Source organism: Enhydra lutris, unplaced genomic scaffold (assembly GCF_002288905.1).
Source record: "Enhydra lutris kenyoni isolate GAN:26980312 unplaced genomic scaffold, ASM228890v2 scaffoldscaffold4, whole genome shotgun sequence".
Taxonomy (NCBI): Eukaryota; Metazoa; Chordata; class Mammalia; order Carnivora; family Mustelidae; genus Enhydra; species Enhydra lutris.
The window spans coordinates 19,332,931-19,358,451 of NW_019154088.1; the positions used below are offsets into that span (position 1 = coordinate 19,332,931).

A 25,521-nucleotide genomic window follows, 5' to 3' on the forward strand; every position below is an offset into this window, starting at 1 on the left:
GTTCAAGCCCCATGTTACTCTTAAAGATAACTTTTAAAAAAAATTAACTTCTAAAACAAATAGATTTTCTTTTTGAATGGGTCCCTTATTAAGCCAGAATTTTCATATAGCAGTTATCCATAAAAACCACCTACAAGTTAAATAAATCATTTTAAATGTTTAATTTTAATATTTTCAATAATAAATTTTATTTTCTTATAGAAAAGGCAACATTTGCTAATTTAAAACCCAAACAGGAAAAATAGTTCACCCTACCTTTGACCACTCCTCCTCATTCCCAAGGAGAAATCACTTCAGTTACCTAGAGCCCTTCCTGAAATGTTTAGTGTACATATAAATGTATCTATATGTAAACATTTTTTTACATAAAGGGATTATACTATACATAATTCTGCAACTTGTTTTCCACTTAATTAACAATTTATCTTAAAGAACTTTCCTGAGCAGCACAGAAAGAATGATCTCATTCTTCTTAATAGTTGCAGAATCTTCCATTTCTTGGCTTTGCCATAATTAATCTAGGTTGTCTCCAGTATTTCACTACCATAAAAAAATATACTTTAGTGAACACCTGTTTATGATATTACATATATGTGTATGAGTATACCCAAAGGATAAATTCTAAGACATAATTTGCTGGGTGAGTGATTAAAATCAGTTAACTACTGCAAACTGCTCTCCAAAAAGATTATATTCCCCATATGTAGAAAAATACCTGTTTCTCCTCTTCCTCACTAACTGATAATTACCAAATGTTTTTATCTTTCCAATCCAACAAAACCTGGCATCTCCATTTTTTTTTTAAGTGAGATGACTCAGATATAAGGCCATCTCTTTTTTTTTAAGATTTTATTTATTTGACAGAGAGGACACAGCGAGAGAGGGAACACAAGCAGAGGGAGTGGGAGAGGGAGAAGCAGGCTTCCTGCCAAGCAAGAAGCCTGATGGGGGGCTCGATCCCAGGACCCTGGGGTCATGACCTTAGCCGAAGGCTTAACAACTGAGCCACCCAGGCACCATTCCTTGTTGTTTTAACTTGTATTTTTACTAGGAAGAAAGTTAAGCATCTTTTCATATATTTATCAACCACTTATATTTCCTTCTCTGAAAACCGACTATTCCTGCTATTGGTCATCTTTTTAACTTAAAGTTAATTAGCCAACATATAATACATCATTAGAAAAAAAATACATCATTAGTTTCAGATGTAGAATTCAGTTATTCATCAGCTGCATATAACACCCAGTGCTCATCACATCACATGCCCTCTGTAATGCCCAATCACCCAATTACCATATACGGCCTACCTCCCCTCCAGGAACCCTCAGTTTGTTTCCTATAGTTAAGAGTCTCTCATGATTTGTCTCCCTCTATAATGTCTTCCCGGTTTTCCCTCCCTTCCCCTATGATCCTCTGTGCCATTTCTTATATTTCACATATGAGTGAAACTGTATGATAATTGTCTTTCTCTGACTGACTTACTTCACTCAGCATAATACCCTCCAGTTCCATTCACACTGATGTAAATGGTAAAATTTCATCACTTTTTGATGGTTGAGTAATAGTCCAGTGTGAGTGTGTGTGTGTGTGTGTGTGTGTGTGTGTAACAGCACATCTTCTTTATTCGTTCATCTGTTGATGGACATCTGGGCTCTTTCCATAGTTTGGTTGTTGTGGACATAGCTGCTATAAACATTGGGGTACTGGTGTCCCTTCAGATCACTACATTTGTACCTTTGGGGTATATACCTGGTACTATAATTGGTGGGTCATAGGGTAGCTCTATTTTCAACTTCTTCAGGACATTGGTCCATTTTTTTAACTAAGTCTTTAGTACTGTTGCTCTGAATGATTTGTAAGAGTTCTTTATAGGTTAAGGAAACTCATCCTTTGTCATACATAACTAAAAAATTTTTTAAAAATGAACAAAATGCCTGAACTAAAAATATATTAAGCAAAGGACAAATCATTATCTCTTCATTGAAATAGTATATTTATATAATACACAATTCCAATTTGAAAAGTTTAGTAAATAGATCACAATACGCCATGGACTATTTTAAAAGCCCAATTTATGTATCACCAGCTAACTATACATTTACATATAATAAATACACAAAATTAATGAGATTTTTCAAAATAAAATTGAAGTCTACAAAAATAACAGTACTTATCAGCAATATATTCAATCAACCTCACTTGTCTTCCTACAGGTTTCTATACCTAAAATCAAAGCCTTAACTATTATCAACTACTGCCCACCACCACTATCCCCCGAAAGAGATAAGCCTTCGGCCGATCAGACAGAAGTCCATACTACATTTAGAAAAGGGGAGAGGGTAGTCCTTGAGCAAACAGCCCTTCTTTCCACATGACTAAGAAAAGACTTCACTAATATGATTCAATCATCCTAACAGCCTAAAGTCCACTCAAGAATGCTGAATGAGGAAAAAAAAAAAAAAAGAATGCTGAATGAGCAGAATAAATAAATGAGAAGGAAACTAAATAGTATGCAAAAAGCTTAGAGCAAAAAAATTACCCCAGGTCAAGAGACAGGTGAAACAACATCAGAAATAATATAATAATAACTACATGTGCAATAACCAAAGGGGATTGCTCCTTTTAGAAACAACTCACATCAGGAAATGCAAAATTAACAGTCTACTTATAGTAGTAGAAAAAAGACAAGCTGCAAGTAGTATACTGAGTGAAACATAAAGTTAATAATACATAAAAACAAAAATCTATGGCTGAAAAAATAGAAGAAAACTTAAATACTACAAGTGAAAAAAAAGAAATACTACAAGTGTTTGTGATTAAATGGTAAGAGACAAAATAATTCATTTTAATCTCTTCCTAACAACCTAAAGAAGCAACAGATCTGAAAGTAAAACTTTAAAACCTTAAATTTGGGGCGCCTGGGTGGCTCAGTCGTTTAAAGCCTCTGCCTTCGGCTCAGGTCATGATCCCAGGGTCCTGGGATCGAGCCCTGCATCAGGCTCTCTGCTCAGCAGGGAGCCTGCTTCCCTTCCTCTCTCTGCCTGCCTCTCTGCCTACTTGTGATCTCTGTCAAATAAATAAAATCTTTAAAATAAATAAATAAATAAATAAAATAAAACCTTAAATTTAAAAAAGAACAATCTTAAGTATTAGTCAGGAAGTAGCCAATTTTGATAATTTACTGACAAAATAGATGGAGCTATATAACAAACCTCTAAATATGAAGCTAAAGAGGAAGAGACACCTGCAATACAAACTAAGCTTATTTCTATAAACCTGAACAAAGAACAAAAACAGGGGTTTTTAAAAATTCACTGATGCTAGTAAATAATCTGAAAAGCAAATGGGACCTTGTAAAGAGAAATATGCAATAATTAATTACTTTCCTCTAATTAACTATTACAAAATCAGGTCTATCTCCAGCTTGCATGCATTTTCACCAAAAAGTAGGTCTGGAGGTAGAAATCAAAAATCATCTCTTCTAAATATGTCAGTGCTAAGAACAGACCATTCAAAGTATTACTTATCAAAAATTTCTAAGGGAAATCACAGCGGTACTGGTAAAAGTCCCCTGGACAGGCCAACATGTATAAAAGCCTAGAGCCACCTTTCAGCTTCAGATTTGTTCTCTAAACCTTGGGATATGTAACAATTTGCTTCATAAAGAATAAAGAAGTAAAAGACTACTTTTTAAATGGTTACTTTTAAAGAAATAAAATTTTTTACATTAAATTATAAGAAATGCAGAAAATAAGTAACTCTATATTTTGTTCCTTAATTTGTTAATACATTTTACATTTAAAGAATTTTAAAGTTGGCAGCTCTTTCTGCCCACAGGTTCTGCCCCCATGCTTTAATAAAACCACCTTTCTGCACTGTTTCAACAGAAAAGGAATTTTAAAGTTATTAGTACATTAATATGTACCGTTATTAATATGTAATATTTAGCAACTTCCACTTATTTTGTAACTACTGGAAATTTCCATTCATTTAACCTAAGTATTGATATTTTGAGGGAGATGGCCCTGACAGTGTTCTAAAAAATATTTCCCAAATGATATGATTAAACTATTAAATTATAATTAAACTCTCAGTACTGTCAATATGATGGAAAGAATATATTCCTGAGAATGTAGAGGTGCTAATACTATGACAATCTCTATAGATATTTCCTTCACCAGCCAAATGAAAGATTGTGACTAGATCGCTTCTGAGGCCCCTTGCAATTTTTAAGCTGTAATTCTGTACCTAAACTTGCAGTCCTGATGAAAAGAGAAAATAATCCAGTGTACACTATTCTGCATAGAGCCCCAGCTAAATGTTCTTTATGTTGTAACTCCTTTCCTTACTCACAGCTGACAGGATGTGAAGATGGTCCAAAGTAATGAACAGTGGCTATCAGCCAGCTGAAGGAGATGGCCTACGTCAAGCAAAGTCTTCTCTGAAGAATTTAAAACAAAAGACCCAGAATTAGCATGAAAAGTTAAGCTGAAAAGTCATAAATGTTCTGGGATAAATTAGCAACTTGAAACTGAAACCAACAGTTTAAGAAGTGAATGGATCAGATATCCAAAGACAGAACTCATGAAAAAATAAGTATATAAAACCTCTAAGAGAAGGCAGTCTTGATTCTACGAGTCTCATCACCCTGAAGCCCAACTGCTCCTCCTTGATGGCTCATTGACAAAAACCTTGCTTTTACTTCAGTTCGTCTGTCCCTTGCATTAACCAGTACCAAAACTGGTACAAAGACTGGGAATATGCAGAGCAGGGCTTCGAAGAAAATGTGGAATTGGCTATGATTCGGGAATTAGAGTAGGGAATGCAATGAGGATCCTAGTTTGGAAAGCTAGCAAAACAGGATATATAAAAGAGATACAGTTACGTAAAGCAGTCACCTATGATCCTCCAGGACCTAGAATATGCCAGGCATACATCCTTTTATCGTGCTTTTGCTTTACTGCATTTCACAGAAACTGTTTTTTACAAACTGAAGGTTTGTGGCAGCCCTGCATCAAGCAAATCTATTGATGCCATTTTTCCAAGAGCATGTGCTCACTTACGGCTGTGTCATATTTGGCAATTCCCACAGTATTTCAAGCTTTTTTATTATTATTATAGTTGGCATGAGACCTGTGATCAGTTATCTTTAATATTATTGTAATTTTTCTGGAGTACAATAACCAAGTCCATATAAGACAGCAAACTTAATAAATGTATGTGTTGACTGCTCCACTGAGCAGCCATTCCCCCACCTGTCTTCCTCTCCTTGGGCCTCCCTATTCCGAGACACAATATTACAATGAGGCTAATGAATAACCCAATGATGACCTCCAAGTGTCCAAATGGAAGAAAGAGTTGCGCATCTCTCACTTTAAATCAAAAGCTAGAAATGATTAAGCTTAGTGAGGAAGGTATGTCTAGAGCTAAGATAGGCCAAAAGGCAGGCCTCTTGTGTCAAACAGCTAGCTAAGTTGTGGATGCAAAGGAAAAATTCTTGAAGGAAATTACAAGTGTTACTCTAGTGAACACATGAATGATAAGGAAGTGATATGCTGTTATGGAGAAAGTTTTACTGGTCTAGATAGAAGATCAAAGAAGCCAAAACATTCCCTTGAACCAAAGCCTAATCCAGGGAAAAGTCCTGACTGTCTTTAATTCTACGAAGGCTGAGAGAGGTGAGGAAGCTGCGGAAGTAAGTGGAGAGCTCAAAGAGGCTAGGTCATGAAATTTAAGGAAAGAAGCCATCTCCATGACATAAAAGTCCAAGGCAAAGCAGCAAGTGCTGATGTGGAAGCAGCATCAAGTCATCCAGAAGATCGAGCAACCATCATTAACGAAGATGGCTCCTTACGTTGGAAGATGCTGTTTAGGACTTTCATAGCTAGAGAGAAGTCAGTTAAAAAATGAAGCTCAATCTACTCTGCTCACACCTTCTTTATCCATTCATCTATTCATGGCCACTTGGGTTGCTTCCGTATCTTGGCAATTCTAAATAATGCTGCAGTAAACACACGAGTCCATATATCTTTCCAAATTAGTGTTCTCATTTTCTTTGGGTAAATACCTAGCAGCAGAATTACTAGATCATATGGTAATTCTGTTTTTAAGTTTGTTTTTGAACATTTTTTATTTAAACTCAATTAACATACAATGTATTAATGACTTCAGAGGTACAGGCCTCTGATTCATCGTCTTATGTAATACCCAGTGCTCATTATATCATGTGCCCTCCTTAATGTCCATTACCCAGTTACCCCATCCCTTTACCCCCTTCCTCTCCAGCAACCCTCAGTTTGTTTCCTATGATTGAGAGTCTCTTTATGGTTTGTCTCCCTCTCTGGTTTTGTCTTGTTTAATTTTTTCCTCTATTTCCCTATGATCTTCTCTTTTGTTTCTTAAATTCCACATTTAGTGAGATCATATGGTAATTGTCTTTCTCTTATTGGCTTATTTTGCTTAGCATAATACTCTCTAGTTCTGTACACATCATTGTAAATGGCAATATTTCATTTTTTATGGCTGCATAATGTTCCTGTGTGTGTGTGTGTGTGTGTGTGTGTGTGTGTGTTTGTGTCTGTGTGTGTCTGTGTGTATATACCACATCTTCTTTATCTATTCATGTGATCATAGACATCTGGGCTCTTCCCACAGTTTGGCTATTGTGGACATTGCTGCTAAAAGCATTGGGGTTCAGGTGCCCCTTCAGATCACTATCTTTGTATCTTTGGGGTAAATACCCAGTCAAAGGATAGCTCTACTTTCAATTTTTTTGAGGAACATCCTTACTGTTTTCCACAATGACAGTACCAATTTACATTCCTACCAAACATGCACGAGGACTCCTTTTTCTCTACATCTTTGCCAATACTTGTTATTTCTTCTCTTTTTGATTTTAGCTATTCTGGCAGGTATGATAGCTTATTGTGGTCTAGACTTCTGTTTCCCTGATGATTAATGATGCTGACCATTTTTCATGTGTTTGTTGGCCATGTGTATGTGTTCTTTGGAAAAATATCTATTCAGGTCCTCTGCCCATTTTTTAATCATATTTTCTTTGGTGTTGAGTGTATATAGGAAAAACTCACAGCTAACATCATACTCAATGGTAAAAACTTGAGAGCTTTCCCTCTAAGATCAGAAACAAGTCAAGGGTGTCTACTGTTGCCATTTTTATCCAACCAGTATGGAAGCTCTGGCCACAGTAATCAGACAAGAAAAAGAAATAAAAGGTAACCATATTGGAGAAGAAGAGGTTAAAATGTCACTATTTGCAGATGACATGATAACTTACATAACAAACTCTAAAGACTCCACCAAAAAACTACTAGAAATAGTAAATAAACTCAGTGAAGTTACAGAATACAAAATAAATACCCAGAAATCGTTCTGTCTCTATACACACTAATAACAAAGTAGCAGAAAGAGAAAATAAGAAAACAATCCCATTTACAACTGTACCAAAGACAATAAAATACCTAGAAACAAACTTACACAAGATGAAAGACCTGCACTCGGGGAAACTATAAAACACTGATGAAAGAACTGGACATGACACAAATAGAAAGATACTCCATTCTCATGGACTGGAAGAATTAATATTGTTAAAATGTCCATACTACACAAAGCAATCTATAGATTCAAGGAACTCCCTATCAAAATACCAACGTTTTTCACAGAACTAGAATAAATAATCCTAAAACATGCACAGAACACAAAAGACCCAGAATAGCCAAAACAATCCTGAAAAAGAAGAAAGGTGGAGGAATCAGAATCCCAGATTTCAAAATGTACTATAAAGATGCAGTAATCAAAACAGTATGGTACTGGCACAAAAACAGACACAAAGATCAATGGAACAGAATAGGGAGCCCAGAAATAGACCCATGCTTATATGGTCAGTTAATCTATGATAAAGGAAGCAATAATGTACAATAGGGAAGACAGTCTCTTCAACAAATGGTGTTGAGAAAATGGGACAGCTACATGCAAAAGAATGAAACTGGGAGCACCTGGGTGGTACAGTTACTGAGGCATCTGACTCTTTGTTTCAACTCAGGTCATGATCTCAGAATCATGGGATCAAGCCCTGCATCAGGCCCCATGCTCAACATGGAATCCGCTTAAAATACTATATCTCTCTCCCTATGCCCCTGCTCCTCCCCAGACTCTCTCTCTAATAAAAAAATCTTTATTTAAAAAAAAAAAAAGAATGAAACTGGACCACTATATTATTTTTTAAAAATCAAAATCAAAATAGATTAAAGACCAGGACACCTGGGTGGTTCAGTCAGTTAAGTTTCTACCTTCAGCTGAGGTCCTAATCACCAGGGTTCTGGGATGGAGTCCCACATCAGGCTACCTGCTCAGTGGGGAGTCTGCTTCTCCCTCCCCACCCCACCACTCATGCTCTCTCAAATAATGAACAAAATCCTTGAGAAAAAAATAGATTGGGGGTGCCTGGGTGGCTCAGTGGGTTAAAGCCTCTGCCTTGGGCTCAGGTCATGATCCCAGAGTCCTGGGATCAAGCCCCACATCGGGCTCTCTGCTCGGCAGGGAGCATGCTTCCTCCCCTCTCTCTGCCTGCCTCTCTGCCTACTTGTGATCTCTGTCTGTCAAATAAATAAATAAAATCTTAAAAAAAATAGATTAAAGACCTAAATCTAAGATTTGAAACCATTAAACACCTAGAAAAGATAAGCATAATTTCTTTGACATTCACCTTAGCAACATTTTTTTAGATGTGTCTCCTAAGGCAAAGGAAACAAAAACAAAAACTATTGGGACCACATAAAAATAAAAAACTTTTGCACAGCAAAGGAAACCATCAACAAAACAAAAGACAACCTGCTAAACAGAAGAAAATATTTGCAAACGATATATCTGACAAGGTATTAATATCCAAAAATATAAAGAACTTACATGACTCAACACCAATAAATTTTCTATATTGCCTTCTAAAATCTTTATTGTTCTATATTTCACATCAACATCTATAATCTGCCTGGAGTTCTTCTTTGTATATGGAGTACATAGGGGCCAAGTTTTACTTCTTTCCTATATAGATAAGATGTCCCAGCACCACTGATCAAAGAAAAAAAAATCAACTCTTCTGTACTACTCTACTATGTCATCCTTGACAAAAATCAAACATCAATAACTGTATAAATCTGTTTCTGGTGCTCCATTTTATTACTTTGGGGTATCTGTTCTGAGGCTGCCACCACATTATCTTAATGGTCAAGACTTTTAAGTCTTGAGCTGGTCAAAGTAGTACTCTTATTTTAGTATTAAGATTTCCTTATCTATTCCTAGCCCCAACTATTTCCATAAAATGTAGCATAATTCTCTCAAGTTTCACAGAATCCTCTTACAATGCTGACTAGTAATACATTAAGGCTATGAATAAACTTGGAAAGAATTGATGTATTTACAGTAGTGAATCTTGTAGTCCATAAATATGGAATTCATCTCCCTGAAGTTTTATTAATTTTTTAAAAGATTTTATTTATTTATTTGACAGATACACATCACAAGTAGGCAGAGAGGCAGAGAGAGAGAGAGAGAGGACGAAGCAGGCTCCCTACTAAGCAGAGAGCCTAATTTGGGGCTCGATCCCAGGACCCTGGAATCATGGCCCGAGTCGAAGGCAGAGGCTTTAACCCACTGAGCCACCCAGGTGCCCCTGAAGTTTTACTAATTTGACCACAAAAGTCTTCTACATGTTTCATTATACTTATTGCTAGGTCCCTGATATTTTGTAATGATATGAAAAGTGGTATTCATAGTTCTCAAGTTCAAAGTAAGAAACGCAATAAATTATGTCTCTCCCACTGAATGCAGCCAGAAAACATGAACAGAATGCACGAAACTACCATTTGAGAACTCTGAAAAGTAAATGATAGCAGTTGAATTAGGAAAAAACATCAAGGGGCGCCTGGGTGGCTCAGTGGGTTAAAGCCTCTGCCTTCGGCTCAGGTCCTGATCCCAGGGTCCTGGGATCGACCCTGCATCGGGCTCTCTGCTCAGCCGGGAGCCTGCTTCCTCCTCTCTCTCTCTCTCTCTCTCTCTCTCTCTGCCTGCCTCTCTGCCTACTTGTGATCTCTGTCTGTCAAATAAATAAATAAATAAATAACTTTGGGGGGAAAAAAAGGAAAAAGTATCAAAATTTGAAGTCCACTGTACCAGAGCAGTTTAACTAAAGTTAGGATGAAACCAAGAAGCAAAAAAAGAGAGCTCCAAAAGAACCATTAACTTTTGGCTGAAGAAGTAGGGTAAAAGACTTAGTTTTCAAAGAGAGGGATGGAGAATTCCCTATTTATCCTTCATTTTTCCTTTCTCCATTTTTTCACATCCCAGACCCCAAGAAATCCCACAGCTCCCATACGAGAAGCTATGATTGCAAGAGAGTGAGGTGAACCCCCACTGTTTTTCTTCTTTCCCTATCCTAATGCTATTTGGCACTGAACACAGGTACATTCCCTGAATGTACTGAAGTACAGTGCAGAATAACTAGAGTCTCAACTTTGCAACAAAGAAACCAAAAGGGGGAGCCCCAGAAACCAGAAAGTACCAGGGAAATCACAGAAAGGGAAGAGTTCAGAAGAATGAGCCTATATACTTTGTTTATAAACTCCTGGACTCACTCCCAGGCAACAAATGCATGGATCATACCTTGTAAACAAAAGAGCAAAAACCTGAAGAACTGAACTACAGGAGAGGCCACTGACCAGGTCCTTTACTGGCCACTAGGTGGAACATACACTGGGTATATTTAACTAGGACTGCAAAGGCTTTATAAATGGAACTGACATTGAAACCCACAGAAGGCTGGTCAGAATTTTCTGCCTGAATTCAAACAGGCAGACTGCTTGCTAAAACAAAAAATATCAACATTCTCAATAGGATTTACACAAGATCCAACGTTTCATAACATAATTCTTTTAAAAGTCCAGGTTACAATCCAAAATTATTCAGCAATACAAAGAACTAAGAAAATCTCAAACACCTGGGTAGCTCAGTCAGTTAAGCGTCCAACTCTTGATTTCGGCTCAGGTCATGATCTCAGGGTTGTGAGATCAAGCCCTGCACCCGGCTCCACGACGGGCATTCAGCCTGCTTAACATTCTCTCTCTCCCTCTCCCTCAGTCCCCCACCACACTCATACACTCTCTAAAAACAAACAAAAAACCCCCAACTCACAATGGAAAAAGGAATCAACAGACCCATATGTTGACATTATCAAACAAAAACATGAAAGTGGCCAAAATAAAAATGTTCAAAGAGATACAGGTCAACACTCTCAAATCAGTAATCTAAGCTTCCATCCTAATCAATCAGAAAAGGAAAGCAAAACAAATTCAAAGCATGCAGAAGGCAGGAAATAATAAAAAGCAGAAATCAATGAAATTGACAACAGAAAAATCATAGAAAATATGAATGAAATCAAAATCTGATTATTTGAAAAAGAACAATAAAACATATAAATCTCTAGAAGGACAAAGAAAAAGAGAAAAGAAACAAATTATCGATATGAGGAATAAAGGAGGGAATACCAATACTAATCTCGCAGACATTAAAGAGAAAATACATAAATGCTATATGCAATTCTACACACATAAATACAACAAAGGAATGGATGAAAAAGACTAATTCCTCTAGAACCAGAAACTATAAAACCACACCTAAGATGAAATATATTACCTGAAAAGTCCTTTAACTATTAAATCAAATGTGTCGTTCCAAACCTCCTGAAAAGAAAACTGCAAGCCCAGAGGTTTCACTGGAAAATTCTCCTAACATTTAAAGAATAAATGACATGAACTCTACATGACCACTGACAGAAAATAGAAAAGGAATACCTCTAAACTCATTTTATAAAACCAGCATTACAATGATACCAAAAACAAACAAACAAAAAACAATGTAAAGAAAAAAAAACTATAGGGGTGCCTGGCTCAGTGGGTTGAGAGTCTGCCTTCAGCTCAGGACATGATCTTGGGGTCCTGGGATCGATCCCTGCATCAGGCTCCCTGCTCATCAGAGTCCACTACTCCTTCTCCCTCTGCTTCCCACTTGAGCGTTCGCTCTCTTTCTCTCAAATAAATAAAATCTTTAAAAAAAAAAAAAACCACTATAGATCAACATCCGTAATAAACATAATGCAAAAAACCTCAATAAAATACTAGCAAATTGAATGTAACCATACATAAAAAGGATAATATACCAGTAATACAAAGCTAATTCATTTTGCAAAAGTCAATCAATGTAATCCACCACATTAACAGTCTCAAGAAGAAAAACCACGTGACCATATTAATCAGTGAAGAAAAAACATCTGACAATATTCAAGACCCCTCCGTGATAAAAAAAAAAAAATTTCTCGGCAAAAAAATAGAAGGAAACTTGCTCAATCTTATAAAGGACATCTACAAAAACAAACAAAACCTAGTATTAGTCAGTACAGTAAGTGCAATAAAGCAAATTAAACATGACTGAAATAGGATTAGCAAATGGATTAGAAGAAACTATCCAGAGTGCTGCAGAGAAGGATAAAAAGAAAATACAAAGGAAAAGATATTAGACACAAAAATGAAGTGATAAGGTCCAATATGTTTAGTCTCATAAGGTCAATGGAGTAGAGGCAATTTTTGAGGCGGTATCAGCTGAAATTTTTCCATATTTGATAAAATACATCAATTCACAGATTCAAAAATCTCAAAAGCCCCAAACAGGATTGAAAAAAAATATACGCACAACTAGACACAACATACTAAAACTTCAGAAAGACGAAGAAAAAAAATCTTAAAAACTGCTAGAGAAAAAAATACAACTTTTAAAGAAGCAGTAGGCTGGTAACTGACTTCTCAACAGAAACAGTAAGAGGCCACCTTTAAGGTGGCGAAAAGAAAATACTGTCATACTCTACCTAGCAAAAGTATCTCTCAACAACAAAACAAAATAGACATTTTCATTCCAAAAAAAAAAAAAAAATGACATTACAACACCAACAGATCCACACCAAAGGAAATTCTAAAGTTTCTCCAGGAAGAAAGAAAATGATTCCAAATGGAATGTGAAAGATGCAGAAAGGAATGAAGAGTAAGGTAATTATAAATACACAGGTAAATGTAAATAACTACTGACTATATCAAATAATAATAAAGTCTTACAGAATTTATAAACATGAATAGACTTATCACAGAAGGACAGATTACAAGCAGGAAGAAAGTAAAAAACAATACAAAGAGTGCTTGTATTGTTTAAAGGACTATAAAGCCTCAGCCAGCTTTGGCAAGTTAAATGGTAACTTAAGAATGCTATTGTAGGGGCACCTGGGTGGCTCAGTGGGTTAAGCCTCTGCCTTCAGCTCAGGTCATGATCTCAGGGACCTGGGATCGAGCCCCGCATCGGGCTCTCTGCTCGGCAGTGAGCCTGCTTCCTCCTCTCTCTGCCTGCCTCTCTGCCTACTTGTGATATCTCTCTCTCTCTGTCAAATAAATTAAAAAAATCTTAAAAAAAAAAAAGAGAATGCTATTGTAATTTCTAAGGTAAAAGCAGAGTATATAACTTCAGGGAAAAAATGGAATGAAAAAAAAAATATTCGGGGCATCTTAGTGGCTCAGTTCATTTAGCATCTGCCTTCGGCTCAGGTCATGATCTCAGGGTCCCAGGATCAAACCCCACATTGGGCTCCCCGCTCAGTGGAGAACTGCCTCCTTCCTCTCTCTCTGCCCTTCCCCCAGCTCATGCTCCTTTGTGTGTGTGTGTCTCTCTCTCTCTCTCTCTCTCTCTCACACTCTCGCTCTCTCAAATAAATAAAATCTTTAAAAAAATAGCTTTGTGATAAGCAAATACAGTTAAGTCTTAAGAATATGAAATTTACATTCTTAAATGCATGTATTAGAAAGAAAGACTGAAATGAGCTAAACATTTATCTCAATAAGTTAGGGAGAAAATAGCAAAATAAATCCAAATAATGTAGAAAGAAGGAAATAATTTAAAATAAGAATTAATGAAATAGATAATAAATATGTAATAAAACTAGTAAATGTAGAAGTAGTTTATTTTAAAAGAACAAATTTTAAAAGTGAATAAATTTCTGTTAAAGAAGAAGAGAAGGCACAAATAATAAATGGCAGTAAGAAGAAAAGAAGCAATATACCAGATGCTGGAGACTTTAAAAAGATAGTTAAGAGGTTGCTGCAAACAATTTTATACAAAAAATTTAAAAATCTACACAAGGAATAAATCCTTGGAAAAATAACGATCTAAAACTTATTCTGGAAAAAAAGGACAGATAAACATTCTCACATGAGGTCTAGGTCCAATTTACCAAAATGTCAGGAGGGGTTATCTCTGGATTATACCATTACAAATGATTTTTATCTTTCTCCTGTATTGTTCAAATAATCTACAAGGCCATATGAATGAGCATGGGTTCCAGTGTTAATTCTGCCTTAGATCTAGCTGTGTCTTTGATTAAATCCTTTAATTCTCAGATCTAAAATTCTTGTACTACATCAAACTGTGAAATATTTCATGTACCAATTTAACACACAAGATTGACATTAATACCACCATTTCAAAAAGAAAAAAAAATGTTTTTTTTCCTATATACCAACCACATAAAACTGACACTATTAAATACTGCCAGAAAGAAGGGCTACAGCTCAGTTTCTCTATGACCAAAGTCAGCACTTTGGTAGATGACCCCAGTTTAACTAGTTTATATCTTGAAACAACATACACCAACTCCTCTTGTATAGCAGTGCACATTTATATAACTGGTTGACCTTAGAGGGTAGACACAATGCCTATGTCCTCAAATATTTTTTTGCGTAAAGAATAACCATGAAGTTATGCTAATCTACTGGGGAATGGAAACTTCCCTTACTTTCCTTTTTATTTTCTATTATTTCAACTTTGTCTGAATTATGAGTTCTTTATAATGCAATTATTACATTAATGATTTTTTAAAGCAAAAAAATTGGGTTCTTTTATGGTTTTTGTTTGCTTTTTTGTTTTTAATGGCCAAATTGGGCTTTTTTTAATTAATTAATTTTTTTTTTTTATTTATTTGACAGACAGATCACAAGTAGGAAGAGAGGCAGGCAGAGAGAGACAGGAGGAGGAGGCAGGCTCCCCGCCGAGCAGAGAGCCGGATGCGGGACTCGATCCCAGGACCCTGAGATCATGACCCGAGCCGAAGGCAGAGGCTTTAACCACTGAGCCACCCAGGCACCCCAAATTGGGCTTTTTATTTTTATCTAAATTTTATAAAATTCTTCCAGCATAAAATTATGATACCCATATTTGAATGCTCCATTTGTCTACATATTGGAATATTATTCAAATGACTTTCTAAAGAGAATCTTGCTTCTACCCAATACTCTTTTGGCTGAGTTTAGTACCACCAAGTAGGGCAGCCACCTCTACAATGTCTTTGCAGCCTCCCCAGTCTTCAACTCCAGGCCTAGCTCAACTGATTGTTAAAACATGTAACTCTTAAAAGGCAGAATCAACACACTCCAAGGATTAGGCTAATTTCCAATTTTTTTATGTAATGAGGTCTTTTAAAAGCATAATTAAGGAAAAGGGGAGAACTGCTTGATGGGCACTGTCACTTCTTTCAATACATAATATACATCCTTAGATTAAACCAGACCAGAGACACCTGTGTGGCTCAGTCAGTTAAGTGTCTGCCTCTGGCTCAGATCATGATCTAAGGTCCTGGGATGGAGTCCCCCATCAGGTTCCTTGCTCAGCATGGAGCCTTCTTCTCCCTCTGCCTGCTTCTCTCCCTGCTTGTACGCTCACTCTGACAAATAAATAAATAAAATCTTTTTAAATAAATAAATAAATAAATAAGCAAACAAACCAGACCAGCAAAGCTTTGTACCTGGATGGTAATTATCAGCTCTCCCTGCTCCCATCCTATAAAATGCCATCGAGCTATATCAAAAGATACTATAAAAAACAGTATTATAAGGGCGCCTGGGTGACTCTGTCAGTTAAGTACCTGCCTTCTGTTCGGGTCATGATCCCGGGGTCCTGGGATCGAGCCCCTGGGATTGAGCGTCAGGCTCTTCTCCGGCTCCCTCTGCTGCACCCCCTGCTTGTGCTCGCTCCTGCTCTGTCAAATAAATAAAATCTTTAGAAAAAAAACAGTGTTATAAAAGTGGTCACTATGGGGGCACCTGGGTGGCTCAGTGGGTTAAGCCTCTGCCTTCAGCTCAGGTCATGATCTGCTTCCTCCTCTCTCTCTGCCTGCCTCTCTGCCTACTTGTGATCTCTCTGTCAAATAAATAAAATAAAAATCTTAAAAAAAAAAAAGTGGTCACTATGTTTACTATAAATATGTCCTGTATTACACTAAGTGCCCTTTCCATACACTATTGTATTGGGTACTTCTTGCACCCAATAAATTTTTGTTCTAGGTGCTAAAGAAATAAAACTAAAGGGCATTTAGGGCACTCGGGTATTTTCTCTGAGTGAAAAAAAGCCATTTAAAAGTTTTAAACATGGAACTAACAAGATTTGATTATATTTTAACAGAATCATTCTGACTACTACTGAGAATAAACTGAAGGAGGGTAAGGCTGAAGGGCAAACAAGGCAGGAAGACCTGTTAAGAACCTACTGCCATAATCCTAGAGATGATGGTGTCTTGGATCAGGGTGGTAGCGGTACAGATAAGAAATGGTCAGATTCTGGGGCACCTGGGTGGCTCAGTGGGTTAAGCGGCTGCCTTTGGCTCGGGTCATGATCCGAGATTTCCTGGGATCAAGTCCCACATTGGGCTCCCTGCTCAGTGGACAGCCTGCTTCTCCCTCTCCCTCTGCCTGCTGCTCTGCCTACTTGTGCTCTCTGTCAAATAAACAGATGAAATCTAAAAAAAAAAAAAAGAAAAAGAAAAAAAAAGAAATGGTAAGATTCTGGATGCATCTTGAATGTATAGCCAATGTAATTTGCCGATATTAGATATGAGGTGTAAATGAAAGAAAGGAGTGAAAGATTCCAAGTGAACTGAAAAGAAAAAGAGAAGTAGCCATTTACTGATTTAGGGAAGGCTGGAGAAGGAGAATGTTATGAGGATAGGGATTCTGAGATAGCTATTAGATATTCAAGAGGGAGATGACAAAGTCATAGCTAGATATAGAGGTCTGGAATCAGGCTGAGAGGGAGCAGGTAAAAGTAGAGGAAATCCAAGAGAGCTGTTGAAGAAAGTATTTCAATAAGAAAGAAAAAGCAGGGCCCCTGGATGACTCAGTGGGTTAAAGCCTCTGCCTTCGGCTCAGGTCATGATTCCAGGGTCCTGGGATCGAGCCCCACATCGGGCTCTCTGCTCAGCAGGGAGCCTGCTTCCCCCTCTCTGTCTCTGACTGCCTCTATGCCTACTTGTGACCTCTCCCTGTCAAATAAATAAATAAAAATCTTAAAAAAAAAAAAAAAGAAAGAAAGAAAGAAAAAGCAATTTTACGGGAGAGAAAAATAGAAACTGTTATCACAATGCCCTTGAGTAGATAAAAGATAGGAACTAGGGTATCAATCAAGATTTCTCAAAACTTCTAGAATATTGACATGGGGGGGAGGCGGCTGTCCTCTGCATTGTATGACATTTATCAGGATCTGTAGCCTTTCTGCTGTAGATGCCTGTCCGCCCCCAACAACCCTGTCACAACAATCAAAAATGTCTCCAGATGTCTCCGAATATCCCCTAGGGAGCAAACTCACTCCCAGTTTAAAGCCACAAGTGTAAGTGGACGAAATGGCCTTTGCTGGAAATACTGACAATTCATGTACATTAAAGGCATGAAAGAAGATGCAATGGGCAGAGTAGAGTATAATTTGAGTATCTCTCTCTGATTAGATCCTCGTTAAGTAAACACGCAGAAAGGCCAGAGAAAACAAGGAATTGCTAGCATATCACAAAACTGAAGGAAAGTGTTACTCCAAGGAAAATGTTAGTATTTTGTTCTTGAACTACAGCTAACATATAAGCTATGTCTATCTTTGAACTGAATCTAAGCCAAAACTTCTATGTGTTTTTGGGTCCGTCCACGCCCCCTTCCATAATGCCTACATAGTCTCAAGCTTCCTGGGTTTCTCTTAAAATCACAGGATGAAAACATAATGACTTAGCACAAATTAAATTAAATGTACTAGGGGCGCCTGGCTGGCTCAGACAGTAGAGCACGCAACTCTTGATCTTGGGGTCTTGAGTTCAAGCCCCATGTTAGGTATGGAGCCTAATTTAAACTAAAAATTAATTAATTAAATGTTACTATTTCTGAGAAGTCTCACTTTTTAGAGGGGGCAGCCCTAATGGGACATCTTCAATGACAATCTAAGAGGATATTATTTATGGGTCTCAAATCATTCCCCCAAATTACCATGTAGTATTTAAAGAAGTCTCACTCTATCCACTGACACTTTTGTACCTACTGACTTCTCTACCAGAGGGATATAAGATAACCATCTTACTCTGCAGGTGCTTAGAATGGGAGGAGAGGGGGCCACTGAACTAGCCCTTAGCAATCATGAAATGAGAAGGTTTGAGAATAGAAAAGCCCAGGCAACTGGGTTCACATATATACATCAAGTTCCAGGATAACAGGAGCTATGTCTAAGAGAAAGAAAATACAGTCATAACACCTGTGTAAGTTGCACTTGCTTCCTCAATAACCGGTTCTATATCCTGTTACATAATGAATTACAGTTTCAGAGCAAATATATGAAAGGACTCTACAAATTTAAGAAGACTGAAAACCCTAAAATTTCTATTAAAATATTTGGCTTCCAAAAAATAACCCACAAGCCTGAAGAGCCTTATTAAATGTGAATTACAGATATTTTCTATCATTATCCCCTTTTAAATACTGCTTTGCTTTCTATCATAGTAGGAAATTAAATTGCTCAGGCATGACTTGTTTTTCCACTGTGCCATTGCGGTTGTAACCCAACACCCTGTGCTCTTTTTGATAATTAAATACTCAGACTCCGATTTGTTCTAAAAACTTCCCAAGACCCAAGGTAAGATACTGATTGTAATTCCTAAAGTTGTCTTTTAAATATCCCAAATCCTAAGAACATAAAGCAAAGGAGTAAGTATATCTAGAGCATGGAAAGCCTCAACACAACCACAATGGCCCCATCTTCCACTTCATACTGTACTGTGACAGTCCCAGGCAACTACCACCTACCATATGCTGAAGATACAATCATGAATACATGCCACCTTCTCAACCGTGGGCCCAAAGAAGACACACAACTTCATAAACACTCTGCATGGCTTCTTCTCTGAGCCAGAAGGGAGGTCAAACTCCCCAACTGTAAAGTCAGATAACAATCCTATACATATCAGTGGAGGAGCAATATACAACAGACTCCAGAGCTATTACTTTAGCACAATCACTGTATGTTTCTAGTCCATTCTCCCTGTTGCCTCTTGGAAATCTCTAGAGAACTCCATATAATGTTCCTTCAAGGTCTAAATACTTTAAAAGATCCTAAGTTAAGAACCTCGTGTTACAGATGAAAAACCTAATAATAAGTTTGCGTTATCCAGGGTCATAGAAGTAGTTGGTCCCTAACTTCTCATCTCTAAGGAGGCATTATTTGAGACTTGTACCAGAGTTTCTGGGTAGTTTCTAAGAGTCTCACCTCTATAAGGCAGAAGGCTAACAATCTGTAAGTAAAAACTTACACAACCTCATATTTATCTACAGGCTCACACTAAATGCGAGCCCGCAAACTCTGAAGGTATCGATTTAGATAAACAAGAAGTTACTTTCCAGGAACAAACAAGCCAACTTCTCTTAGAGAACAACTGCATTCTAAATTCTTAACTATTGCTTTTTCCTTTACTATCAGCACAGGTTGTAATAGCTGTATGAGTTGTTATGTGCACTGATAACTGACAAGCACAGAAGCATTTTTCTGTCCAATTTCCCGTTCTCCTGGCCAAATGTGATCTCTTATTCTTGAATTCCCACAAAGAATATGAGTGCCTCACAACACTACACAGCCAGTGGGCTGTGGTTAGGTACATGTCTTAACTCTCCAAGGAGATTACCAGGTTCCTATACTTCTTTAATAAATTCCCTAAGATCAGTATTATGTTTTTGTTCTTCTGTTGTTACCACTGTTGTTCATCTCCACAGAGCCTGACACACCTATGTGCTCAAGAAACCTGTGCTAAATGTATAAACAGGTTGATCATTTCAAAGTTTGATGTTGCCCTAATTCTAGGACTGGAATGTTATTATACCACAGTAGAATTAAAATGTATCTAAATTCCAGAAAAAGAGGTCACATAACAGTAACTTCTAACTTTTAAATGAATGTTTTTTCATTCGTTACTAGCTTTCCGGTGGTGCTCTAAGGAAAAAAAATAAAAGTTAGGAAATGCCAGAACACATTTTCCTAAAAAGTTATGGGTTGCAAATTATATTTTTCAGCATTCTGTTAGTGTTTTCTTATTTAATAAGGAAGTCTTGTGTTTTTTTTTTAATTGCTTCGTGAAGGAACAGTCACCCAATAATTTATCCTTTATATTACATTATTCCTTGGCTTTTGTTGTTCTTGCCACTCAGAAAGGCCTAATACCTGTCTTTACAACTGTCAATCTTACATGAAATCTTTTATGTTCCCAATTATATGTGATCTCTTTCATCTGCCTTACATCATAGCTATGTACATCGTTTTTAATCTCTATGAATAGGTGATAAACCGAGTGGTAATGACTAATTTTTGTAAACTTTAATAAATGTGTTGAATTCCTATCAGACTGGAATAACACCAACTGCCCTTACACATCTGAAAATACAGTCTGTACCCCTTAAGGTCAAAATGTGAAAAAAATTAATTAATTGTATTAATAAGGTACTATCATTATTTCAATTGATATTTTCTTACAGAAAAAAATTTTAAATAAAGACTAAAATTAATATTAATAATGTACTATCATTATTTTAATTGATATTTTAATACTTACAAAAAAATTTTTTAATACTAAAGACTATTTTTCAGGGAAGCAATAAAAAACATAAATAAGGAAAATTTACACTATCTGTTACATTAAGCCTTAAAACATTCACTTATAGATAAGAAGGTAGTTGGGAATGTCTCAATGGCAAAATGAAGTACAACAAAGCTCATACATAGTTTTAAAAAAAAAAAAATCAGCTCCTTGGCCTATCTGGGTCCTGATCTATTACAGGATAACAGTATCCCCATAACTTAGCTAACACACTGAAAAGAACAGAATGATCAAAAGGTGATACATACAACCACATTTATAACATCACAATTGTATTTAAAAACCACTACCTGCCCAAATGGAAGTGAAAACCATCATAGCATGTGTTAGCACTATAGATACACACCACTGGGACTGTCCACTACAAACTGTACCATCATGACAACACAGCACCGACTGGGACACGGTGACATAAGCAGTCATTCACAAGCCAGATGATCACACCACCCACTACCCACCACGCACAGTGGAATATGTATAACACACTGTTTTTCAATTACAATATCATAAACGCTTCAAATTCCCTTAAGAATAGTTCCTTCTTAAAAAAAATTAAAATTATAGACTCTGAAATAAATGAACTACCCTATTTTGAAAAGATCCTCAGGTTATCATGAAAGACAGCATTAGCTAAAAACCACTGTCTGGCTGCAAGACAGTCAGTCCTTCTTACTACACTGGCCATATCTATGTCTTCCAAACACATGCACACACCCTCCAAAGCAAGCACTCTGATAGGAAAAAAACATACTACGGAGAAAAGGCTACCAGATGTGAAGTCACAGGACCTCCATTCCAGTCCTGGCTGGTCCCTTTTCCAGTCATCTGACTCAGAACTAAAGTTTTTTATCTGATTGCTATACAAATCAAATGGCACACTCTATGTAAAGGAGCTCTACTTTTGTGGGGTTTTTTATTTTTTATTTTTTTTGTATTACTGTAGGCATTCAAATAATTGTTAGCTGAGTCTAGAATACTTGAATACAGCTTGTTCTCATTTTTTTTTTAAGAGAATCTGTTCTTCTTTGAGTCCAAAAGGTCATTTCTAGTTCATGGCAAAATTATAACTGCATCAGTGCCTTCAAAACTAAAATATTAAAAGGAGATGGTGTGCAACAAGGGTCTGTAAATGCCAAAGGGCCAAAACAATCAGAATCATAGGCAGGAATCCTAAACCAAGTAAATTTTGAGTCATATTCGGGAAAATAAAAAGCAAGAATTCTCGTGTTGCAACATAAACATGTAGGATATGGGGCACCTGGGTGGCTCAGTAGGTTAACCATCAGACTCTTGCTTTTGGCTCATATCATGATCTCAGGGTGGCAAGATGGAGCCCAAATACATCTGACTCCACACTCAGTGGGGAGTTTGCTTCTCTCCCCCTCTCTTTGCCCCTCCCACTACTTGTTCTCTCTCTCTCTCTCTCTCTCAATAAATCTTTTAAGATGTAGGATTGAGGGGCACCTGGGTGGCTCAGTGGGTTAAAGTCTCTGCCTTCGGCTCAGGTTGTGATCCCGAGGTCTGGGATGGAGCCCCACCTCCGGCTCTCTGCTCGGCAGGGAGCCTGCCTCTCCTCTCTCTGTGCCTGCCTCTCTGCCTACTTGTGATTTCTGTCAAATAAATAAATAAAAATCTAAAAAAAAAAAAAAAAGATGTAGGATCGAGTAAGATGATTAGTAGGTCTATAGCAGAGGGGCTAAGATGAGGAGAACATATAATCAAATATAAAGTCAAAGATGGCAGAACATCTGACAAGTTTAAGCTTCATAACACATCCATTAGGAACAACTTAATAGTCCTGAGCCAAGAATGATATGGTGAAATGGTATTTGAGAAAAACTATCCCAGCAGCTGTGTGGAGGATAAACTGATCAGAGAGGAGTATAAAGGAAACCAGTTTAGAAGTGTTTATGTTAAGTAATACAATTTAGTTTCTATAATAAGGTGGTAACTAAGATGATGAAAAGGGATAAATCTGGGACAGCTGGGTGGCTCAGTAGGTTAAACATCTACCTTTGATTCAGGTCATGATCCCAGGGTCCCAGGTTGGAGTCCTACATCAGAGCTCCTTGCTCAGTGGGGAACCTTCTTCTCCCTCTGCTTCTGCCCCTCCCCCTTCTTGTGCTCGAGTGTGCTCTCTCACTCTGACAAAAATAAATAAAACCAAAAGAAAGAAAGAGAGAGAGAGAGAGAGAAAGGAGAAAGGGAGAAATCTGATACACACTGCAGAGAGTCAATCACCCTTGGTGATAGGTTGAATTAGGGAGGTGGTAAAGACTTGAAAATGATTTCAAGGACCTGGTCATGGGTGGCCTACAGTATAACCACACCTGTGCAATGCTAACAGTTCTTGCACTAGCTTTTCCAGACTGCACCTGAACTTGTTTAGCTCTATTCAACATTCCCACAATGAGACAGACACTGTTCCACTTTAGATGAAAACAAAAAACTACAACCACTATGATAGTGTGGAAATACCCCATAACCTAAGGTTCCAGACATCTTGATGCAGGAAGCCTACAATTCCAAGCTAGGAAACTTCCTCCCCACCTACACAACTGGGGAAAGGGAAATTTCTTCTATGCCCCAAAATGTCTCTCTACACTTGAAGTCCAAGCTCAACTCTATATGGATTTTTAGGTCACATGGATGCAAAACACAAATGACACCACTGATAGGGTCATGTGTAACAATATAAGTCAGGCAAATTATATCCTTAAAGGTTCATTCTAAACTGAAACAAAGCCAAGTTGAAATCCATTTAAAAATTAAAATTGCCAAAAGGCAACCTTATGGGGTTATTTTTAATGTATCATAATGATAAATTCTGTTCCAGAATGCACTGTGCTACATAATGATTCTGCAGTTTTGCTGGAGCTTTTCTTATTTCTGCAGCTTTAAAAACATGTTGTTGGAAAGCAGACATCAAAGTGTCTTCCTTGTCTTAAAAGCATACCATTATGCTATTTCCAGTTTTATCAAGTATAAGTTATCAATAACATTGTGTATTTAATCAAGATTTTATTGCTTACAGTGCCTTCCAAGGAGGACCCAGTATAAATTTAATACAGAAAAGGAACTCAGGTTGATCCATGGGAGTCTATCTATGGGTAGAAAGAAGCTCTAGGGCTTAGTTTGAATTAGCTATACTAACAACATCCATTCTCCAAAAGGACTGATCCGTCCAAGCTCATTCAGAAAACATGTCTTTTTCATCGAGATCTGAAAGGTTCTAACACGTTATCGTTTACATACATTTTACTCGCACAAACAACAGCAACAACAAAAAACACTTATAAAATTTTTGCATTGCCTTAGTTTAAAAACAAATAAATCAGCCTACCTTGCAAAGGATTAAATATTACCTAGGAAGGATACCAAACTGATCTCGTGATAAATAGATTTCCAGGCCACTGTCACTCTAACCCTTCCATTTAGATTTTTCGGGGGCAAAGAATGAAATTTTTTATTTCCTTGTTGGAAATAAGATTCTGCATTAGGAGATAAAGAAGGTCGGGTAGTATCGGGTTTAAAGCCACAGGCTCCAGCGCTCCTCGCTGCCCTAACGCGGCGGGCAGGGGGAGCCAGGTGCAGCATCGCCTCCATGCTCCGAGACTAGACAAAGTCTTCGCCTCCACGCCGAGAGCAGGTGCGAAACGGACGCTCAGGGTTTCGGCGATTGCAACCATCTTCCTCCACCGCAGACCCGAGGCCGCCCTAGGAGAGGAACCTTCTAGTCCAGTCATCCCCGGGGGCCCGTTGGCTGAGGGCGGACAGTGCGGTGGATTCCTACCCTTTTCCCTGAAGGGTAATTTCCTACACCAGCCGCAGGACTCACAGTCCCACGCCCGCCCCCCGAAACTGAGCTGCAAAGGGGGTTGCAGGTGGGGCCCACCAGCCCCTCAGTGCCTTCCAGGAGAGGCGTGGGCCGGGACGGGGATCTCGGCCCCGGGTCTCTCCCCCTTGAGCTCCCGACGCCGCTCACCGTGAAGGGGACATCCCCGACGCTGCCCACGGAGTAGCAGTTGTCTCCAGGGTTGACAGCCCCGGTGAGGACCTGATGCAGATGCATCTCCGGAGCCCGGGCTGGCAAGGGACTGCGCGAGAGGAGCGACGAGCCCCGCGCCCGACCGCGAGAGCGCTTCTCCCTCCGCCTCCCTCGGGACCCACCCCTCGGCGGCTCCGGCTTAACGCCTTGCCCCGCTCTTGCCTTCCCCCTTCCTTGTCCCTGCCATGGGAGCTCCTCGACCGCTGCGGCCGCCCGGATCGCCGCTCGGCTGCGGAAATGCCCGGATGCTCCCACTGCCTGCTGCACCGGCGCACAAATGCGGGAGGAGCGCAAGGGTGCGTGTGAGGCGGAGGCGGGGGGGCCGCCGGGGTAGCGCGTGAGCCGGGAGCGTGCAGGAAAGGACGCTCCGCCCGAGGGAGAAGGGCGGTGCGCGCGCCCACCCTCGAGGGAGCTACAGTAGAGTGGGAGG

General features: G+C 38.3%; 1 protein-coding gene across 3 annotated transcripts in view; it reads right to left on the reverse strand.

Annotated features, from left to right (window-relative positions):
- LOC111160078 (Dmx like 2) overlaps positions 1-25,153 on the reverse strand; it is a 159,903-nt gene extending 134,750 nt beyond the window's left edge. For all 3 annotated transcript variants that reach the window (XM_022522911.1, XM_022522902.1, XM_022522893.1), the window contains exon 1: positions 25,029-25,153. In XM_022522911.1, coding sequence (XP_022378619.1) covers positions 25,029-25,115 — 87 coding nt within the window. In that variant the 5' untranslated portion in view covers positions 25,116-25,153. The remainder of the gene's footprint in view (positions 1-25,028) is intronic.
- Positions 25,154-25,521: the final 368 nt, after the last annotated feature.